The 22,376-nt window shown below is 39.1% G+C and overlaps 1 protein-coding gene across 1 annotated transcript; it reads left to right on the forward strand.

Annotated features, from left to right (window-relative positions):
• Positions 1 to 1,752: 1,752 nt before the first annotated feature.
• On the forward strand, positions 1,753 to 21,313 carry trarg1a (trafficking regulator of GLUT4 (SLC2A4) 1a). The gene is made up of 3 exons (XM_074641910.1): positions 1,753 to 2,686; positions 20,281 to 20,407; positions 21,027 to 21,313. The coding sequence occupies exons 1-3, from the start codon at positions 2,276 to 2,278 to the stop codon at positions 21,041 to 21,043; spliced, it is 555 nt and encodes a 184-aa protein (XP_074498011.1). The 5' UTR covers positions 1,753 to 2,275; the 3' UTR covers positions 21,044 to 21,313.
• Positions 21,314 to 22,376: the final 1,063 nt, after the last annotated feature.

Consider the following 22,376-nt stretch of genomic DNA (forward strand, 5'->3'; position numbering starts at 1 on the left):
ATACCACTTCCTATACAGTCAACAGCAGAATAAAACATCTACACAGCAACAACACAGAGATGTATAAGCAATATAACTCCCCAGCTGCTGCAGCAACACATATTAAAGAAAAGATGCAAATGCACAGTTTTTCCAGCAAGTTTCTCATTAAAGTCACCTGTCTGACGTCATTCTGTGAGCTTTATGCACTGCCAGGTAGCTGACTGTCATCCTCAATCTGCTCCAGGTTCAACCCCTTAGCTCCTTCTTTCTTAGAGCACAATATCACCAGTCCATTCAGTCTCTCTGTCCCACTGAACTCCTCAAAGTTGTCCTTAAATGTGATACCATGTTAGTCAAAAGCATGTAAATACAGTTAGATGACGCCTCTCCACTTCCTCCCACTGTGCAAAAGTTAAGCAAAACTATCCCGGATACAGGAGCTGCCATCTTCTTCTTTTTTTTCCACGTTAATTGGAGCCAGACTCCGCCCAGCCAATCAGGAGCCGAGCAAGGCCACCTGGCTGCAATGTCAGCACCACGGTAGCTGTTTACCTAGACCAGGGGTCAGCAACCTGCGGCTCTTTAGCTCCTCTCCAGTGGCTCCCTGTGGATTTATAAAAATGGAAACGAATAACTGTTCTTTGTTTACATTTTCATATTTATTAATCATTGTTTTAGGTCTATGGTACAACGGAGTATTAGGGCCACATTGAGGAAAAAAAATAAATCTGAGATTTTGAGAATAAAGTCATAATATTACGAGAATAAAGTCAGAAGTTTAGGAGAAAAAACTCATAGTATTATGAGAATAAAGTCATAATATTATAAAGTAATAATTTGAATTTACTTTTTATTCTTGTAATATTACTACTTTTTTTCTCGTAAAGTTATGATTTTATTCTCTTAATATTACGACTTTTTTTCCTCGTAAAGTTATGACTTTATTCTCTTAATATTACGACTTTTTTCTCGTAAAGTTATGACTTTATTCTCGTAATATTACAACTTTTTTTCTCGTAAAGTTATGATTTTATTCTCGTAATATTACGACTTTTTTTCCTCGTAAAGTTATGACTTTATTCTCTTAATATTACGACTTTTTTCTCGTAAAGTTATGACTTTATTCTCGTAATATTACGACTTTTTTTCTCGTAATGTTATGACTTTATTCTCGTAATATTGCGACTTTTTTCTCATTAAGTTATGATTTTATTCTCGTAATAGTCAGACTTTTTTCTCGTTATGATTTTATTCTCGTAATATTACAACTTTTTTTGCTAGTTAAATTATGACTTTATTCTCGTAATATTACGACTTTTTTTTCTCGTAAAGTTATGACTTTATTCTCGTAATATTCAGACTTTTTTCTCGTTATGATTTTATTCTCGTAATATTACAACTTTTTTTGCTAGTTAAGTTATGATTTTATTCTCGTAATATTACAGCTTTTTTTCTCGTAAAGTTATGACTTTATTCTCGTAATATTCAGACTTTTTTCTCGTTATGATTTTATTCTTGTAATATTACAACTTTTTTTGCTAGTTAAATTATGACTTTATTCTCGTAATATTACGACTTTTTTTCTCGTAAAGTTATGACTTTCTTCTCGTAATATCACGTTTTTGTAGTGTTCACAAACTGTTAAATATAACAGGCTAGTTAATTATTACTTATTACTGTATATTCAAAAAGAGGCTGGGGCTTTTACTTTGTGTTTTATCACCGGAAGTGTTCTGTCTTAATATATCCGACTTGACACTGGTCCCAAGTTGAGTATAGAGTCTCTGTGCTGCTGCTGAGACGTGTAGACACACAGTGGAGGAGAAGAGGAGGAGGAATTGGCTGACTTTTGGGGTCTGCTTTGAGAGAGAGACGCTTCACCTTCATCCTCCTGAGTACAGAAAAAGGAAAAGAGAGAAAGAGACGCGTTTAGGCTACTTTTCAATGAGCAGACAGACTTAAAAGGAAAAAGTGTTGGGACTATACTGTTCCTCCTTGGATGTATCAGAGATGATGAGGGGAGTTTCTTTCTGATCTTTCGGAAATGAACCACAACTGGATGTGAAGGAAGGTGATTCAAGAGGAAGAATGACATCTGCAGGCTGCTTTCATCTCCTCTCTGATTTTATTAGTTTATTCTAAGGAGGCTACCTGTTAATTCCCATCCTACCTATACCACACTTTTAAAAAAACTTGCATTGTGTTATTATTGGATGTCTGGTTTGTAATTAATTAAAAAAATACAATTTTAATATTCTGATTACTAATTTTATACAATTTGAGACTTTTGAACATGGCCATCAACACAGACACAGACTTCCTGAAGTCCAATCTAAGTGAAGGAGGAGAAAGAGGAGCTCAGCCTTCAGACCCTCATGAGACGGAGAAACTCCTGGTCACCACCGAGCCAGGAGGCAACGGGATGAAGATGTCCACCTCCTTCACGGTCAACATAGACAGCGGAGATAAGAGCCAGGAGGCGGATCAGAACGGCCACAGCACCGCGGTGAGGTCTGGCTCCGCCGGGCAGCTCGGAGGAGCCGCTCCTCTCTCTCCATCCAAGGTCAGCCTGAGTCGCTCCTCCACCGGCAACGCTGGAGTCCAGGAGACCCCCAAACCCAAGGATTACCTCATCCTCGTCATCCTGTCCTGCTTCTGCCCAGTGTGGCCAGTCAGCATTGTTGCACTGGTGTACTCCATCATGGTGAGTGTGCAGCCTATCAATTTACTCACCTGTCAAACTATACAATAGTGCAGAAAAAAGAGATGGATGAGTGATTTAAGATGTCAATATGATGGAGAGACCACATGATGGTGATCTATGAACAGCATTATCTCAGTTGATGGAGGGAAAATTTATGATCAACTCTTTCATTTTCAAACTTCATACACTTAGTGATATGTGATATCTATATATAGTATAGATGAATCTATGTATAGTATTTATGTGATATCTTTTTTTGAGCAGAAATTGTCAAAATGTGAAATATGTCTGATATCAACATAATCAGGTTCAGAAAAGTCAAGTTTGTATAACTGACATGAAGCAAGATGCCTCCCAAAAAAACAGTTACTTCTGCTGTAATCTGTTATGGTTTATTATCTACATTTAATGTTTACTTACGATACGATACGATACAACTTTATTGTCTGGTGAGTGCAGCCTATCAATTTATTCACCTGTCAAACTATACAATAGTGCAGAAAAAAGAGATGGATGAGTTATGATGTTGTGTCAATGTGATGGAGAGACCACATGATGATGATGATCTATGAACAGCATTATCTCAGTTGATGGAGGGAAAATGTATTATCAACTCTTCAAACTTTATACACTTAGTAATATTTATGGGATATCTTTATTGAGCATAAATTGTCAAAATGTGAAATATGTCTGATATCAACATAATCTGGTTCAGAAAAGTCAAGTTTGTATAACTGACATGACAAACAAGCTCCCAAAAACAGCTACTTCTGCTGTAATCTGTTATGGTTTATTATCTACATTGAATGTTTACTTAACGCTATTTGTCTACATAGCTTATCATTTAGATTTTTTGAAGAAAGTGGAGCATTATCAGTCTGTGAGAGGATGGTCATCAAGCTGCCTGAATGCAGCCCAGTCGCACAGCCGTTCGTTGTAATGTATTGGTTCGTGTACATAGACACAAATTTCACCTTTTTTTTTGTGATGATCAACACAAAATCAATTTGTATGTAATCCATGAAATGGTGAACCGGGATTTATAAAGAGCAGTGAACGCCGCGTATAGGGAGGAGGTCGGGTGAGTGGGTCAAAAAACACTAGACTTTCGCCCAGGAGATCGATGTTTGTATGAAACCAGAAGTCAAAGTTGATTTATTTGTCACATAGCTTCCATACTTAAGTTACAGCACTTCCGGTGTTATTTTAACCCAAATTCACGATCTATTCCAAAACCTAACTAAGTAGTTCTGTTGCCTAAACCTAACCAAGTCGATCTTTTCCTAAACATAACTAAGTAGTTTTATTTTGAAAAGACTGGAGCGTGCGTCATGTGTTGCTGGATATTTGTAGGAAAACGCACAAAAATGCGTTGTTGAAAGTCGTGTAGAGCGTTAACAAAAAAAAGGGAATTTTGTGTCTATGTACACGAATCAAATAGATTAAATTTCTTGACTATTTCATGAACTGCTTTGAGACTTTGTTGAGATATTAGTACATCAACAAATATAGCAATACTCTTTTTTGGATTGGTCAATATACATCTTAAAATTACCAGGAGTGTGCAAAACATCGATACATATCAAACACATCATGGCACGTCTGTGTCACCATTTCCGTCCGAGCGCACCTCATTCCTGGAGAGACCAGTGATAAAATTGTCAAATAATATTTTAGTTTCTTTTTGTGAGTTAATATAAATGTAACTGATTGTGTTAAATAGGCATATGATATCGTCTTATATCGATCGCAGCACGTGAATTGAATCGAAATCCTATCGTGGCAGACTTTGTAATGACAGCAAATATTGTACCGTTGTCCAGAAAGTCTATATGATACTGTATCGTGATGAAATTTACACCGCAAAAAATTACTGAATTTTTTTGTCAAAAATTTTATTTACAGTAATATAGAACAGATGAAAGCAGCAAATCCACACATTTGAGAAGCCAGAACTCACAAATATTTGGTGTTGTTTTGTGATAAATCACAACAAATGATTAATCAATTATCAAAAATAGTCACAGATGAATTTTAGATTTTTTTAAGTTGGACTTTTTACTGTCTATCCTGGTGTTCATTTCACCAGTGGCTGCAACTGTCCAGCATTAAGTGTAAAAATCTAATTTCATCCTTGGACGGTAACATTTATTTAAACATTAAGAGGAAATGAAAAAGGTTATGAAAGCAATTCCACCCAAACAAGAGAGTCCTCCGCAGAACAGTTGTTGCGCATTCTGAATATCCTCAAATTCCTCCAGATGTTGCATATTTCATTGAAAGAAAATTGTTGCCTTCAAGTGCAGTGCAGTTGGCTCTGTGGTCCCTGATAAACTCTGAATATCAGGGTTCAACATGTAGAGCTCAGTACATCATCAGTGTACAGCGCTGAGGCTTCAGCTGCTGGTCGTTCTGGTTTAGAGACGCTGATTAATCCTGAAAGTTTCAGGATGCAGGAAATGCTGATACAAGATGCAAGTCACTGAAACAACAGACGCTTGATATGCTGCTACCGTTTAGTACTCTCCAATCAAACACTCTTTCCAACCCAACTATAGATTATGTGGCCTTCATATTGCAGCACATGTTATTGAGTCTACAAGACCTGTATTGAGGTGCTCTACTATTAAACTGAAAGCTGACACTCTTCTTGTTGTCACCCTCTGCAGTGGTGAGAGGTCTGCAGTAAAAAAAAATGGTGGATGTGTTATTGAAGGCTGTGAGAGCTTGTAGCTCATTTCAATCAGCCGGTGCAACATTTAGAGAACGTCCCAGATATTGCAGCGAGATACCGCTGGCTGGGCTTGTGCTTGATTTTGATGTATAAGAAATGCAAACACGGTGTGAAGGTCAAGTGTGACGTGACAAGCAGAGAAATGGGTTGTGGTAATTTAGAAAAATTACAGATACGGCGCAACATTGATGAAGTACCTCATTGATGGCGACCCTCGCTTCAATTTGGCACCATATACTATCAATAAAAACTCATCATTAATGCGGCAAGCAAAGCTAAAAAGACTTTAATAAAAAGTGGCGTTCCAGCCTGTAAACCTCGTCTCCAAATTACTTGTGCAAGTTGATAGAATAAAACATCCTGCTACAGGAAGCTTCTACAAAAGCGATATAGAAGGCACCAGCATGATTTAATTGTCCCAGACAATTAACGCTGTGTTTTTACTATGTCAGCTTGTCCCTCCTCCACCCTTCTGATCTTGACACTCCTCCGTCAAGGTTTTAAATGTCAATATCTGACATCTGAAATAAAAAAGGTCAAGGTTTGATGGGATAACAACTGCAAATGGCTCAATATTTATTTCAATGAAGTAATTACAGCCATAATTTAAGTCCCGGAGATCAATACAATATTTGTCGTTATGTACTACACCGCGCTCTACTATGTGTGTGTTACATTGCTGCACACACAGACATTCACATAATGTGACACAGCATTTTCTCCAAGATTTCTCCAGCACTAGCAGGTCAGTAATCCGGCACCTTTCTATTTGTAATGACCTAATCTTCAGTAAAAAAGCTCTTTTGCTGACTGACACGGACTTGTGACAAAATCCAGACGTCTGTGTGCTCGTCTACTGCTGAAGTATTGAAAATGTACATCAGGGTCAAATCCCCTGCTGAATCACACAAGAGCCCTCTGTCTTTTGTTACTGATGACATATACAATTATATATGTGTGTGTGTACTCCAACTAGAGACTCCCTCAATGTGATTGTGTTTCATTTGAAACTGAATTTCCGCAAAGTTTCTGTGAAATGAAGCAGTAGAGTATTATATCACCAATATGGGAAGCTATTAGAAAAGATTGTCTTTGTATTCAAGACATGAGCAATGCATGACCCTCCTTCTGTTTGGATTTTATTCGAAAAGCTGCAAATTACTGTCTATAAGCAAGACTTTATTTTCAGAATTCTACATATTTATACCTGATTTACTGTAGGAAATGAATTGAGTTTCACTTTTGACCAGGAAACACACGACACAACTTCAAACTTGGTTTATCTGTCTGTTTGAGGTCTGTCATTGCAGCTAATTAAGTGTGAGTGGCTCAAAAAGGCAGTGTTTCATCTGAAGGGAGTTTCTCAAATCTTCAATGTTGTCATCTTGATATATCTATAGTACTTAATGTAATTTAAGAGTATCAAAAGCCAAAGAAAACTTACAAACAAAGCTGGTAGAGCTATCATCTGTGCTTTATATTTACCTCCACTCCTTAAACAATTCTCTCATTAAAAAATCACTTTTCTCACTTGACAAAAAAGTGGATCATCAAAATCTGCAAAACAAAACCAAGCAAAGTGTCTTGTTATGTGCGACCTCTGCCTGTGTTATAGTATGTAACATACAAAACTGCAGTGGATGAAAGTAACTGAGTACATTTTCTCACATACTGTTTTTAAGTACAATTTTAAGGTATTTTAAATTGAGTATTTTAATCTCATGCCACTTTCTACTTCTACTCTACTACATTTCAGAGGGAAATACTGTACTTTTTAATTTCACTATTTGACAGCTTTCGCTACTGGTTATAAGTGAAGGTGTCACTTTGGATTCTGGGTAATTGTGACGGCATTTCTTGCTATTTTCTGAATTTTACAAACCAAACAACCAACCGATTAATGGAGAAAAATAATCAGCAGATTAATCATTAGTTGCAATGAGCTCCACCTCAACCAACTACAACAGTAAAATCCTGTTTTTACGTACATTGATGCATGAGTAATAATAATTTATTCATATAATAATAGTATAACAATCACAGGGATTTTTACTTTTAACACTTAAAGTACATTTTCCTGATTATACTTACATGCTTTTACTTAAGTAACATTTTAAATGGAGGACTTTTACTTTTAACAGAGTATTTTTACAGGTTGGTATTAGTACTTTAACTTAAGTATAAGATCTAAATACTTCCTCCCGCTCCAAACCTCCAGGAAACAACAGCAGAGAAGTCAATCTACTGTAACTGAGCAGTTCAGATAAATAAGGCTTTTGACACACTTTTGCATTAAGTATCTGGCAGTATTTTACCAGGAGTCTTTTAGTGCCATCATCAGTAGTAACTCTTGTTGTGTCAGGATTTTTAACTCCCGCTGGCTGATGGCAGCTTAGTTGCTGTTGCCACAGCCATTTGTGTTTTTCAGCGCACTTTACTTCTGACACTGTACAGCAGCCAGCACTCAGATCTGCAGAGAAACAAGGCAAAGGCAATGCAGTAAACCCATTAGTTCTGTAATATCACTCCTGTGGGCTCTACACACCAAAGGGAATATCAGGAAGTATCCACGAGACAGCCTGTACTTCCCAGAGCCATCATCATCATGAACCCACTGACATTCACAAGTCAGCCACTCGCTAATGGCACGGTGAAAGTGTGTGTGTGTGTGTGTGAGAGAGAAAGAGAGAGAGCGAGAGTGTTTGACAGAGGGCAAAAGAAAGAAAAGTGAAGGAGGGAGAAACTGGAGCCGGCCACTAACTCAATAGAAGGCGAGAGAAGTCTATTTAGTTCCTCTGCAGAGGGCAGATTGCAGCAGTTAGCCGAGCTCTGTGGCAGCGCTCGACATCCTCTCTCTTTCCTGAGGGTATGGAAAGGGGATACGGGCCTCTTCGCGAAGAAGACCAAAACACTATTCGCTACAAGGGCAGATGGGTGCGAGAGAGACAGCAAATGGCTATAAAGTAGTTCCTATCACTGGATTAGGAAGGAATTGAATCAGATACCGCAGTGATGTCAGATAAGTGCAAGTGAGTCAGAGCAGGAAAACAGAGGTTTACATCGCTCGCTGTGAACAAATGAATCAAAAGTGATGTGGTTGATACCGCACGATACAGCCCTAGAGTGCTGGCTCGCAACTAAGTGCTAATATTCACCTCGCCCATGTGAAATGGATACTTCTGGAAAGTTGAGGAGAAAAAACGAAACAGCTCAACTGATGTTAAAATGGTATTGATGTGGGGAAGTCAGAGGAAACAGCCCAGACTCTATACTCTACTAACTACTTTGAGCTCTGAAAAAGAGACCATTCGACTGTTATCAGGAAATTAATTAGGTGTTATCGGTCGTCATAAGCACCATAGATTGGGGTCATTAGGTGCCTATTACGCCTACTACATTGTAAAAGTGAAAGCGAAAATTAACAGTAACACGTTCTAACACATAAAACTGATAGAAATGTTACATTTTGAACACAAACAAAAAGGCATCTGTAGGTTTAGGCAACAAACCAACATCCTTTTTTTTGGTTGAGGAAACAAAAACACAAGCCCAAAAAAAAAGAAGTTTCAAAAGTGAAAGTGAAACTTAACGCTTATGAACACAAAGAGACGTTGTTGGTTTCACACGGGATGCGAACACGGCCTCCTGGGTGAAAACCCTGTTTTGTACAGTGTGTTTTCTACATCACCTGACTTCTGCTTCTGCTCCTGTCATAATTACTACGGTCACTAGAGGTCACTGTCATGTTCGTTTATACTTTCTTTCAGTGATCTACCGTGGAAATACATGATACAACCTACTATTGGGTGTAGGAGGCCCCTATTGACCCACATCTATGGTGCTAATAGTGACTGATAACACCTATTTAATGGCCTGACAACAGTCTAATCGACTGACCTGCTCAGCACCAAACAGCACACAGACAAAGTTAGGTGAACATAGTGGAGCATTTAGCTACTAAAGACCCAAATATTTCCCTCAGGAGTTGGTAAAAACCCAAACAGAGCTAAAAGGAGCTTGAATATTGGACTTACATCCATCAAATGGACACAAACAGGGCTCCAAATAAATGCTAATGTTGCTCCGTGTGTGCAGCGGGTATGTAAATAAGCAATTGTTTGCCAACTCGTTTGCCATAGCAACTTTATATGGTGATAATGTGTCAGTGTTGTGTTTCAGGCTGTCCAGCTGTCCCCAAGTGGCCAGAAGAAATCAATGAATGCAGCTTTTAAGGCAGGGTTGGTAAAGAGACAATTTTTGTTATATTAGTTGAAATTCTCATACTATCCCGTCAGCAATCAATAAATCAAATGCTCTGACAAAAAAAAGAAAAAAAATCCGGTATTTGTGGCTGTCGCAGGACTGTAATAAACCCGTCCAATCATTTCATTCGGCCTGAATGATTGAATGGCCTGCCTGCCTGCCTGCACACACTATGCCTGTGCACTCATTGCTCGTCACGTTCCTTCTCGTCATGACCTGGCCACCTTCTTACGACACAATACAACTTTATTTCTTGCTAGATTTAGGGACTCCTGGAGCTCGTGCTGCTAGCTACTTTCATTGGAAAAGAGTTGGCAACACTGGGCTCGGTTTTTTGGTTGGATGTATGTATGTATGTACACATTACGTTGTGCATATTTCAACAAACTTTCATGAGGCATCGCTGTAGGAAAGGCACAGCAAGCAAAAAATGGAATTGTAACAGGGATAACCGATGTACAAGCAAACGAGACAGTATCCGTGTTTTAATCCTGCAAATGACCAAAATGGACTATAATTAAAGTACAATCTGCCTCAGCCTCATTTAGCCTTGTAAAAAAAGGAGTCAGCATCTTACTGTCCTGGCAGCAGATGGTGCATTGCTAACAACAGGACTGCCAAAAAGTTACATCCATCATCATCCACCACCACTTCCAGCAGCGGGAGCACCTAAAAGCCAACTTCCAGCTGGCTGCCGCCACGCATCCCTGACGGATGCTCTAGTGGGGAAGGCTTGCGGCTGGCAAACACGGAAGATGTGCAGTCAATTATGGGGATTGGAGAGGCAGGGGTAATAGGTTTTTACTGCCCAGACCAGCCTATCCCGGTAATGGGAAGGCCCAAACTGCAGCAGCGTTATTGCACGCTCGGCAGATTTGCCTGTGAAATATGGACTCGCAATGCTGCACTGGATGGATGACGGTGAATGTGTGTGTGTGTGCGTGTGTGTGAGTGTGTGTGTGTGTGTGTGTAGGTAAATGACTTCTTATTAGCTATCTAATACTGCAGATATAGTGGGAGAGCACTTTATTCCGTTGTTGCCAATTATATGAAGCCTATCAGAGTCCTGCAGAGACTGCTCATTTTATAAGAGAAAATAGATTTATGTATTATTTGAAAGGTTAAATCTGTGCAGGTCATGATATTGTAATTGCATAGTGGATAAAATAGGATATAATGAAAGCTAACAGTGCAATGTTGAGGCATTAGTAATGTCAGATATCTTTAAATCTTACAAGTAGGGACTTAACATTGAATGAAAATGTAATAGTACCCCAACAATATTGATTTACTGCTACATGTCCATGCAACCCGATCTCATGGCAAGGTGTATAAATAGCACAACATTACAACAACATTCTACGTGTCATGAGGACGCATTTTGGCCTTTTCGCGTGTCATTTGTATGCCACGCAACAAAACTACAGTAATGTCCGCATTTAGGTTTAGGCAACTAAACTACTCACTTAGGTTTAGGAAAAATGTCATGGTTGGGCTTAAAATAAGTACAGAAACTAAGTAAAATAGATACGGAAACAACGTAACATAAGTACGGATACATGTCACAAATGTCACTAAAAAACACGTCTCTAACTTACAAAACAAAACACTGGTCCCCTGGTTGTTATGTGTTTGTTGGACCCATCCACCTCAATAAGCAGTCTTTGTCACCAGCTCTGAGCGTAGCATATTTACGTGGATGCATTTACATTGCAGTCAGTATAGGCGGCATGGCGTACAAATGACACGCCAAAAGCAAGAATGGCGCTTTTATTGCACGCTTTTGCCTTGCGCATTATCGCGTCACTCACATGCCTTTTTGTGTGACCGGGCTTGTTCATGTTTTCTTTTTATTAGCATTGTTATGAAAGTAATTCATTACAGGCTAAAGTAATTTTTTATACCCAAAGTTGATGGCAAAAATAAGTCACTAAAAGTCAGATATACGCTTATGGCTACAACTTCACCTCATTGTAGTATTTTTATATTCTGGTATAGTTCAATAGGCCTGAGCTGAAATTTAAGGGATAATGTACAGCGAGCCGGTCATTGTTGTGAAATAAACCACGATAGGGCCACCCCGACGCAAAGCGGAGTCTTGCGTCACCCTGAAGGGGTTTATTTCACAACAATGACCCGCTAGCTGTACATTATCCTGCTTATTACACGGCTACTTACTTAAGAAATCAATAATTTGACAAAAAAAACGGTCCGACAGAGTCCGACATCAGAACTGCGCCCATAGCATCGGTCTGGTATAAAGAAATAACAGACCGTAGAACGCCGTAATTGACCAATCAGAATCGAGTACTCAACAAAGCCGTGTAATAATTACAGATGTTAACTCTACCACTTTGGTCCAGACTGAAATAACTGTTGAATCGGTTAACATTAAATTTGGTTTGCATATTCGTGATCCTCTGACTCTTCGCTCTCTAGCGCCATCATCAGGTCAAAATGGTCCAATACTTTAGTTTATGACTAAATACCTTCAAAGCTAATGACATCCCCATGAGCTTCAGCTGTACTGAACACATTCACGTAATGTTGTAACTGGACTCTTGTTACACATCATTTTAAAACCTTTAATGGATCCGGAGAAACCATCTCCTGACTGGTAATGAGTTCTTCCTTTTCCTGTATCAACCTGATACCTATTTAGTGATAGATGTGTTTGCCCCCAGCCAGCACTTTGTAGATGTACTGTATAATGATAATCTCATTTCATTTTGACAAAACACATCACTAATAGCAGCATGTTGTGTGCTGCGCTACTTGAATTTAATTGTGCAACTTGACTCTGGATTATCTAAATAAACAGTGTTTCCGTTGTGCTAAATGGAATCAGGCATGCACCATTATGGCCTCGTTGTTTTGTGGTGCTAACACTTAGCTTAGCTAGCTTCTTTGAACTGTGTTTCCGGTTCACAAGCTAACCGAGATATAAATACAATAAACATTTATGAGCTGCAGCAGCAGCTAGAAAGCATTTTATATCTCGGTGCCATCACAGGTCTGACAGATTTGATCATCTGACCGCATTGAGTGGTTTGCAATTTTAATGGAGATTCGAGTGTAACAAGACAGACTAAAAGCTCTGCTTAGTAGCGGCCCCTAGAGGCCGCGGCGCTCCTTACACCCAACCAGACCAAAGTGGTTTAAACCAACAGCCTTGTCCTCTCTCTTTTAAAAATGGCTACAATTACTAAATCATAAATAACCCTCAACCTAGACTTTTGAAAAACTTTTTTAAAAGTTTCTAATTTAAAAAGTAAAATACGTACCGAAATTGGGAATATACTTTAAAGAGAGCCACATACGAGTGAACGGAAATGAACGTTTTATAGGAAATAAGGGGCATAAATGCAAATAAACTATTTTAATTTGATAAAAATTGCAGACATAACTACACACCTGCTCCTGGTTGTACGCTGTCCCTCTCTAGCAGGCTGCTGCTGGCTCTTCATTATTCATGACGAGAGAGAAAGGGAGCACTTACTAGCCTCCACCTTCGTCTGCTGAACACATGAACTACAGAGAGAGAGAGAGTAGCATATGTGCGTGTGTGTGTGTGTGTGTGTGTGTGTGTGTGTGTGTGTGTGTGTGTGTGCGTGTATGTGGGAGTGTACACTGGTAGCACAATGCACACTGGACAAGACACTTTGAGGGTAGAATTTCCCATTCAGAAAACAAATATGACCGGCTTACTCTCACTGTAAATCAATATAGACATTCACCAGCCGAGCGAAAGGTACCTCCCACTGACCACACAAACACACACACACACACACAAACACACACACACACACTCACTAAATCTCTTGCAGCCCCCGACACTAACATCAAACAATGCAGGGTGTGTAAAACAAGGTTGCATTGCTGACATATAAGCCTATCATTATTTTTTTTCTTGTCCTTTTTATGTTGGATGGAAAATATGATCATATTTTTAAACCTACCTTCATTAATGTTTTCTCTCTAAGCTACATAGACGGCGTTTTGTGAAAGGGGCTTCCATTGATTTAAGGTGCTGAGGTTGCTTTTCTCTGTGATGTGAGTCCGGATCAATACGGGCTCCACTGGGATGGTGTTTGCACCATAGCTTCACATCGCAGTCCTGGAAGTGAGAAGCCGAAGTGCGTTCCTCTGTGTGTGTGTGAGTGTGAGAGAAAAGATCTCTTATTTTACTGTGAGGAGCCCCAGATTGACACAAGCATTGATTTAGCTTTTGTGGCTTAAGTCATGTTGAAAATAGCCAATTTGAAAGTTTTGGGATTTTAATCAGGTTTTATACCCCTCCAATTATTCTTTTTGTCAACTAAATGTCTTTCAAATGCATTATTATGCTTTGGACGTAATGTGAATTAAAGCCTATATTGAATAAATTATATTACCTAAATTGAATAAACTGAACTAACAAAAGCAAACCATCTTACATCTGGAATTCAAGGAAAATCTCACCCTTAAACAAGCAGTTAAGATCATATTTTGGGTATGCTTCTTAAATAAATAAAAGTATTAATATTCCCATAAGAAATGTTTCAAATATCAGGCTACATTCTGTATGTTTTACAATCAAACAGGCTGTTTACACACAGTTTTAAATGATATACCATATATACTGTTTTCACAAACAGAAAAAAACAGATTGCAATATCAGAGTGCTTATTTAAAAGTAGTTCCCTGACCAGCAACACCTGATTCAGTGGAACACCCCGGTGTTGCACTGTCCCCTCCCATCGGCACCAAGCGCACTGTGGGATCTGACTACACCCGAGACAGCCTGGAGACAGAGAAGCTCATGGGAGTGAGAGGATGAAGTAACTAGGAGGAGATCAGGGAGGATGGAGGGAGGGAGCGCTCTCTATTTCTCTCTGCAGTGTAATCTTATCTTATTCTGAGGCAACCCCTACTCTGCACCCTCAGTACTGACTAAAGACCGACAATATATTGTGATTTAAAATACATTATTATGGTAAAAAGAATAAAGTAAATAAAATTTAAAAAGAATAAAGAATGAAAAAATAAAAATTTGTGTTTTTATCATGATGAACTAGTAAATTTCGGGCATTTTTTTCCCCAATGAACTAAGGTTTCACCTTGTCTTCCCTCCATGAAACATCCTTTCTAATTACATATCTCTCTGTTTCGTCTTTGGTACGATTTTTCCCGCAATGGTTTTAAAGGTGCAGCGTGTAGGATCTGAAACTGAAACTTCTCCCGTGTTTTATGCATATAGGACAACTGCGATGGCGGACGTGAAAATGTGAATGGACCTCTCTAGAGCTGTCATAAGAGTAGTGTAGGTTATTTGGAGAATAGCAGAGCCAGTGTGTGTGTGTACGTGGGAAGTGAGCGGTGAAGCAAGAGAGAGAGAGCGGCGGCGAATGTGAGTGAGTAACAAGTGAGCTAGTGGATCAGAAGATAGAGTTAGTTTAGCTTTGAGAATATTAAGTGAATGTATAGTGAAAGTTACAGTTTGTGCAGAAATAAATGCTGCAGCTCCTCAAGACCAACAGAGGTTTCCTGTGTTTTGTTTTACCGGTGGCTGAAAGGAGTGACGCTCTTGACCGAGTAACGTTATCGACTCCAGCCCAAGCAGGAAAAGTTAACACAGTGGTTTGTCCTTTTGGGGCTACTGTAGAAACATGCCGGCTGCGTGAAGAGGACCCGCTCCGTATGTCGATATAAACGGCTCATTCTAAGGCAATGAAAACACAATTTCTATTTTCAGCTGACTATACACTAAAGAAAACATACTTATTAATATTATAGTACATTTCTGCCAATAGATCACCCCAATTTTTACATACTGTTCCTTTAAATTAATGATACATTCACTGAGGGTAAATATAGGAGGTAAATTAATAGACAACAACATCTTTTATACTGCTGAACTTGCTTTAATAGGCCATATTTTGTTCTTAAAATGGATAGGGATAGTAATTATTCCTTTTAATACCGCATTATCTTTATGGGGAAAAGCACCCTACAGAAATATAGTGGTGTAATTTAATATAGATGAGAGGAGTGAGAGGTCCATTTCCTGCTGTACTGCACACACACAGCCTCCAGATTAAAGACTCATTCAGCACCACGGACAGCTCCTACAGCTTTCAGCAGGCTTTAAACGTGAAAGATGGTGCCATCACAAATTGCACGAGAGGTTTGAATTTAAAACTCAAGCTTTCTTACGTGTGATCTCTCCCCCTTCTGTCTTTACTCTTTTTCAACACAGAGAATGAGTGACACTTGTCTAATACTGTTTTCCCCCGGAGTCTGACCTCCAAACAGTCTCAGCATGGACCCAAAAAGTAGTTAAAACCACCCCACAGGGATGCTGACACAAGCAAGCTGGTATTGTGTACATGGGCCAAGTAGTGAGTGGACGGACCACTGCATCACTTGATTTCACTGTTTGGTTCTTGGAAGCATTCCTGGACAGTTGTAACCTCCTGGCATGGTGCATCATCTCATTAAAAGATGACAGACGCTGGTCAGTTGTCCTGTAGCATTCAAATGTTCGTCATAAAAGGTGCTCAGTGAGCACCATGCAAACGTAATCAACACCATCACACCACCACGAGACTGCAGTGTTTTCACTCTGCATGATGGATGCAGAGTGAGACAGCAGGAAGTGGAATTCATCATTTTCCAACTCTCCAGTGTGCGATGTTGTTCCTTTCCTCAGTACAACCTGTAATTGTTGTTCAGCGCTGATAGAAACATAACTCTGTTTGGCCATTAGCTGTCATACCACATTTGTGTTAAGGTGGAACAGGTTATGCATTCTTATTATTATATTAATATGGGTTTTTTTCAGCACTGATGCTGCGCTGATGCTCTGCACACTTCCTTCCTGTTGGCCTATTTTAATCTCTAACCTGACACCTAGTCTCATGATGAATCACGTTTTCTTCCTGTCTATTGTATCGCATATCATTCGAACAGTTTGTGTCTTCAAATCCAAAAGGGATCGTACTTCTCTTGACCTCAGTCCATCTATATGTTTCTCATTGTCAACAAATCACATTAAATGACCAAAACCAACTAAACTATATAGCAGTCCGTCTTTCATACTTTCAGACTTTCCCATCCTGTCTGTGGCACTCATTTTTAAAAACAGGTCACTAACTTAAACTGTATATAAGAAGTGGACGTCGTCACCGTGACGTCACCCATTGGTTTGTAGACTACCGTTTTGAAGCCTCGAGTTCGGCTTTTTGGCCGTCATCATCTTGTTTTTTTGCAAACAAAGGTGACGAGAGGGTGGATTTAAGTACAACCGAATGCTGAATAAGACATTTATAGGCAACCAAAAATGTAACAATTAACTTTCATGAACTGAAAACACACTGTGAAAGTCCCAGACCGGACAACGCCGTAGTAGCAACCTGTCAATAACAAGGTAGCCACGCCCTAAAGCATACCCTGCTTTATGGTCTATTTGACTCTAAATGGGACCATAATTTACTAAATGAACATCATGCTGTATTGAAGAAGACTTGAAACTAGTGATTGAGACCATAAACTTTGTGTTTACAATGTTTACTGAGGTAATAAATCAAGTGAGAAGTAGGCTCATTTTCTCATAGACTTCTATACAATCATACTTCTTTTTGCAACCAGAGGAGTCGCCCCCTGCTGGCTATTAGAAAGAATGCAAGTTTAAGGCACTTCCTCATTGGCTTCACTTTTCAGACCCGGAGTTTGCCCACTAGTCATTAATCACTGTATATTTTTATTTTCTAGAAAGGCTCAATAATTTCCTAAAACAGCTGAGCACTGTAGTTTTTAACAAATGTTACTCAAACAGGAGTAAATAGTTGAGGATTATTTTCAACCACAGATGAATACACATTTGGTAAACTAGTATTTATGGATGGGTATGACTCAAAACGAACTACAGCTCCCATGTCCATCGTAATAAAGGAACATGTCGTCCAGTGCAGACAACAGTGGAGGTCATCTATATATCAGGTTTGGCTAAACAGCTAATACCTGTTAGTGGGATCAATTTATTGTTGTTTTGGTCTCTTCATGGGATTTGTCTACAATGTCGTGTTGAAAAGTACACTCTTTCAGTAGTAGAGGTAGAAATATCTTCAGTAACATATCTATATAAAAGGAAAGCAATGCACAGGGGATTGAGGATTCCCATCCATCATCCGTCACACACACACACTCATAAATCATCCTGTCTCTATATTTGCAGCATACATAAAGCAATATACATACAACATCAAGTTGATCTACAGCCCCGTCACACCGCGGCGCTCTCCTACTCTAATCCAATTGGCTCTGCAAGTCACATCCTTCCATCAATCCCAATCTGCCAATCTGAAAAAAGACAATTTTGCCATTCACAGCTGGGAATAAATTATTGCTGCCGTTTTACTTTAAGGGGCTCTACGGCCCCCAGTAGACGACATTACTTTACTATATGTGTGTCGTTTCCCCTTTAAAATAACTCGGCTGTGGATTAATGGAAAACCACCTGATAAATATTTTAAAGTGTAACTCTCAGAGCTGCTTGTACTGCTGAGGGAACTTTCTCTGTGTTATGTATGTATGAGGGACTCCAAACTGTACATCCTGTTACTTTTATGTTGAACTAGGGTTACTAGTGATTCAGATTTCTTCTGAATGCTTCTCTCACATTTTCACTGTTTGTCACAGAAATATTAAAGTCCTCTTTGTTGCTGGAGGCTTTTATCAATGAATTGAATTTTACTTATTGAGAGTCACTGTGGATAAGTGAAACGTGAATGTCAGAACTGTCCACAGACTCAACTGAAAAACATAGATATGGTGAGGCAGCAAGAGGAGTATGGTATGTTTTGTCTTTTTGCTACTTTGTTTTTATTTTACATTATACTTGTATAGTAAACGGATCTTTCAATGACATCTGTAATGGGTTACGTCTCATAGGCATGTATATGTAGTCCATTTTTTCTACTATTTTACATATTGATCATATCGTAGTTAGGAACAGTGTGTAACATTTAGGAGGATCTATTAGCAGAAATGGAATATAATATTAAAAAGTATGTTTTCTTTAGTGTATAATCTCCTGAAAATAAGAATCGTTGCATTTTTGTTATCTTAGAATGAGCCGTTTATATCTACATAGGGAGCGGATCCTCTTCACGAAGTCCACCATATTGCACCACCATGTTTCTAAAGTAGCCCAGAACGGACAAACCAAACACTGTGAACTTTTCCTGTTTGGGCCGGAGTCGATAACGTCACTCGCGACCGTTGCCGCCGCTCTCTCTTTCTTGCTTCACCACTCACTTCCTGCATACACACACACTCTAAGCACTCTACTCTTATAACAACTGGCTCTAAAGAGGACCATTCGTGTTTTCTCGCGTTGGCCACCGTGGCAATCCTACATCCTACGCCAGATCCTATACACTGTTCCTTTACGGTGGATTTCAATTTCTCAATTTAATTCGTTGACAATTGCAGTCCTTTGTTGGATGTTTTGGCTGCAGCTGTTTCACTGTGATGGCTTTCTAGCAAATAAGAGTATTTTAAGCAGATATTCATCCTGAGCCATGAGTTCATCTGGGAATTTGCCGATGTATAATGTGACAAAAGAGCAATACATTTCTATTACAAAATGTTGTATTTCTTTAACGACCTCTTGCCAATTTTAATTTTAAAAAACAGTTGTTTTTGGAGTCAGAAAATATCATAATATGATCTTCTAACAGGACTCTTTCCAGGACCTTGAGTTAGTAGTCTTAGTCTGGCTTTCCCATACATCATAATAAAAAAAAATAAAAAAATCATGCACTATTCAATGCCCCTGGCATCTCAACTCCCCGATAACAACCAACTACATGTTGGACAGAGGCCTATTAGTTTTTCCCAATGGAGGAGAAAAAGTGTTCACACCTGAGGAGATATTTACAATGACACCAGTCTCTGCTCAGTCCAGGCTGTTACTTATGACCTCCCAGGTACGTCTTTCTTCTGTTATTTACAACGTAGGACGGCCCTTAGGGCTTATGGAGTCCCGCGGGATCAGCCATTAAAACAACACCCATTTCACAAACTACTCATCACTGATAGAGGAACCTGCAGAGGCTTTGTCTCTGTTTTTTATACTTGAGACCTCTTATAAAGACCTTCCCTTAGATCGACTTTGGCGAAAAGATGTCCCAGAATTGAGATTCTGATTGGGATTCGGTCTTGGTTAATGTTCTGTTGGCCTGTCATAAACACGATCACTAACAAATCCACCTGAACTATGCTCATAGAATTGACCTTGCTCCCAGAAGGCTACACTTGATGGGTCTCCTTTGCACTTTGATTAAAACAAATATAATAATAATTGTCTTCAGATATCTACAGTGCCAGTGGAATATATACATTAAATAAAGTAACTTATTAGTGATTTATCATCTCTTTAATTAGAATATAACAACCTTTCTAATCTTAAAATTTGAGCAAAAAAAAAGGGAGTAATATGGCCACTCCTCTCTCTGCAGTATGGTTTGGTTTACAATTATTATAACATCTTATATATCTATGCTTTGCTTAACATTACCATTCAAATGTTCCTCTTGTGCTCTTGTGTCTCCAGTCCAGAAACAGCCTCCAGGTGGGGGACATCGACGGGGCCAGGAGGCTGGGTCGACTGGCTCGTCTGCTCAGCATCGTCTCCATCTTCCTCGGCGTTGTCATCATCGTAGTCTACGTCTCCGTTTCAGGTACAGAGAGGACAAGGAGGACGGATTTCAAAACACAATGATAGCTAGTTTTAATGTTTGTGATAATGACTCACATTTACATACAGTACTTGGCGAAGACTCAATGACGCAGTGCAAAACATTCATTTTATGATTGCAGTATACAGTAGCTTGTGAATATGCAAAGGGATATCACTTGAAAATGATGTGTGGTGTGTGTGTGTGTGTGTGTGTGTGGGTGTGTACGTGTCCACTTACATGCACACACACACACACACACACACACACACACAGGGCTTCAACAACAAGTGTTCAACAACAAAGACTGCATTACGATTACAGGGTGATATATGACACTACCACACAAGCATGAGATGTGTGTTTTTCTGTCTTAACTCAGCACATTTCCAAGCCTTGTGTGTGTGTGTGTGTGTGTGTGTGTGTGTGTGTGTGTGTGGATTGATTTAGCACTGCAGCTATCGTAGTGGGCTGACTGTGCAGCAAGGGCGGCTAAGATACTGCTCAAAGCCTTCGACACTTGAGCTGCACCAGTCAAAGTAATGAATTTGATGAAGCTGTCTTTGTGTCTGACCTGACTTTCTCTGACGATGCCACGCTTCTCCTCTTCTTTCCGTTGCAGTTACCAGTAGACACTGAGGACCTGAGGGGAAGAAACGCACCGTGAAAGCCAAACCACGGATGCAACAAGCCCATTCCAAAACAAAAAAAAAAAGAAATACAATTCCTATCTTTATGCCATATTTTAATTACATCATGACAGACCTCAGAAAGCAAAAAAAAAAGGCAACTCATGAGAGTAGGTACTGCAGCAGGTAAACACATAAATACATGAGATGCATGCATTAGAATCCAGTAACATTTGCTTGACAAAAATAACCAAAAACCTGATGTAAAATTAGGTTAAAACAGACGAAAAAGAAAATGCAGAAATGTATGTGGGACTCATGAATGTTTCTTTTTGGAATAATGGACTTCTTAAAACGAAGAGGACGTGTGAGGAGAGAGTGAACGATAGACGTTTTCTATGTCGTTGAAAAACACATCCTGAGTTTGGGCTTCAAACTTCGGACCGCTGCATATAATCCACATATATTCCTTACTGAACCTCTTGCATTCAAAAGCATATACAGCTACAAATATATTTGAAATATGGATATATGAATATATATATAGATGTACATTTTATAAAAATGTTTGTATGCCAAGTGGTGCTGGGTTTGTTAAGACTGTCACGATGGCTGCTTCGTCAGCATTTGGATTATCAGTGGAAAATTCAAAGGTTTGTGAAAAAGGGGGCAGGGAACACATTTTTAATTTTTGTTATTTATTATCATTTTTTTGATCTAAGAAAAAAAAAAATTGAGACCAACTGCATGCCTGAATGTAGATAACCAAAATTCTGCCTTCGTTTTGACTGTTATTAGTTGTCTCTTTTCTTATTAAGGAGTCGGAGAGGCGAACAGGTTTGCACATGGAAGAGTGATTTGTGTACATTATTTGAGTCCAGCCACCGCACTGATCTCCAACACCCCTCCTTTATGTCTCCAACATGAACCTTGCCTTGCTCTGGCAGAGACTGAAACGCATGCCAAACCTCCCAAATTCCTTCTTTTCCTTTCACACCCTCCAATTCTTTACCACAAAACTTGATTTAGTGGCTGTTGTCCTTCATCTTGTACCCTTAAACTCCATTTTACATATTATCTTTCTACACCAGTAGCTCCCCATTTTCCATTCTTACATTGTTATACATTGACTGTTAAATGCCATTGTTTCACTGAATGTTTTTTCTGCTCCTTGTATTGGTATGAAATGTATTTATATGGGAAAATATATATGCAATATGTACGCATGCTATGGGCCAAACAGGCTTACACACATTTATTTATTTTTTTTGTAAAGGAACAGGCCTACGAGTTTGACTGAGTAACAACAAATAGCATTTAAAGAACCTTTTCTTTGAAACCCA

The sequence above is a fragment of the Sebastes fasciatus genome, chromosome 7 (assembly GCF_043250625.1).
Source record: "Sebastes fasciatus isolate fSebFas1 chromosome 7, fSebFas1.pri, whole genome shotgun sequence".
Classification (NCBI taxonomy): Eukaryota; Metazoa; Chordata; class Actinopteri; order Perciformes; family Sebastidae; genus Sebastes; species Sebastes fasciatus.

Bases quoted from the DNA above. Each gene is read 5' to 3' on its own strand.
- trarg1a (XM_074641910.1), top strand. From the start codon at position 2,276: ATGGCCATCAACACAGACACAGACTTCCTGAAGTCCAATCTAAGTGAA. The intron at 2,687-20,280 runs GTGAGTGTGCAG...TTGTGTCTCCAG, and splicing joins CACTGGTGTACTCCATCATG to TCCAGAAACAGCCTCCAGGT.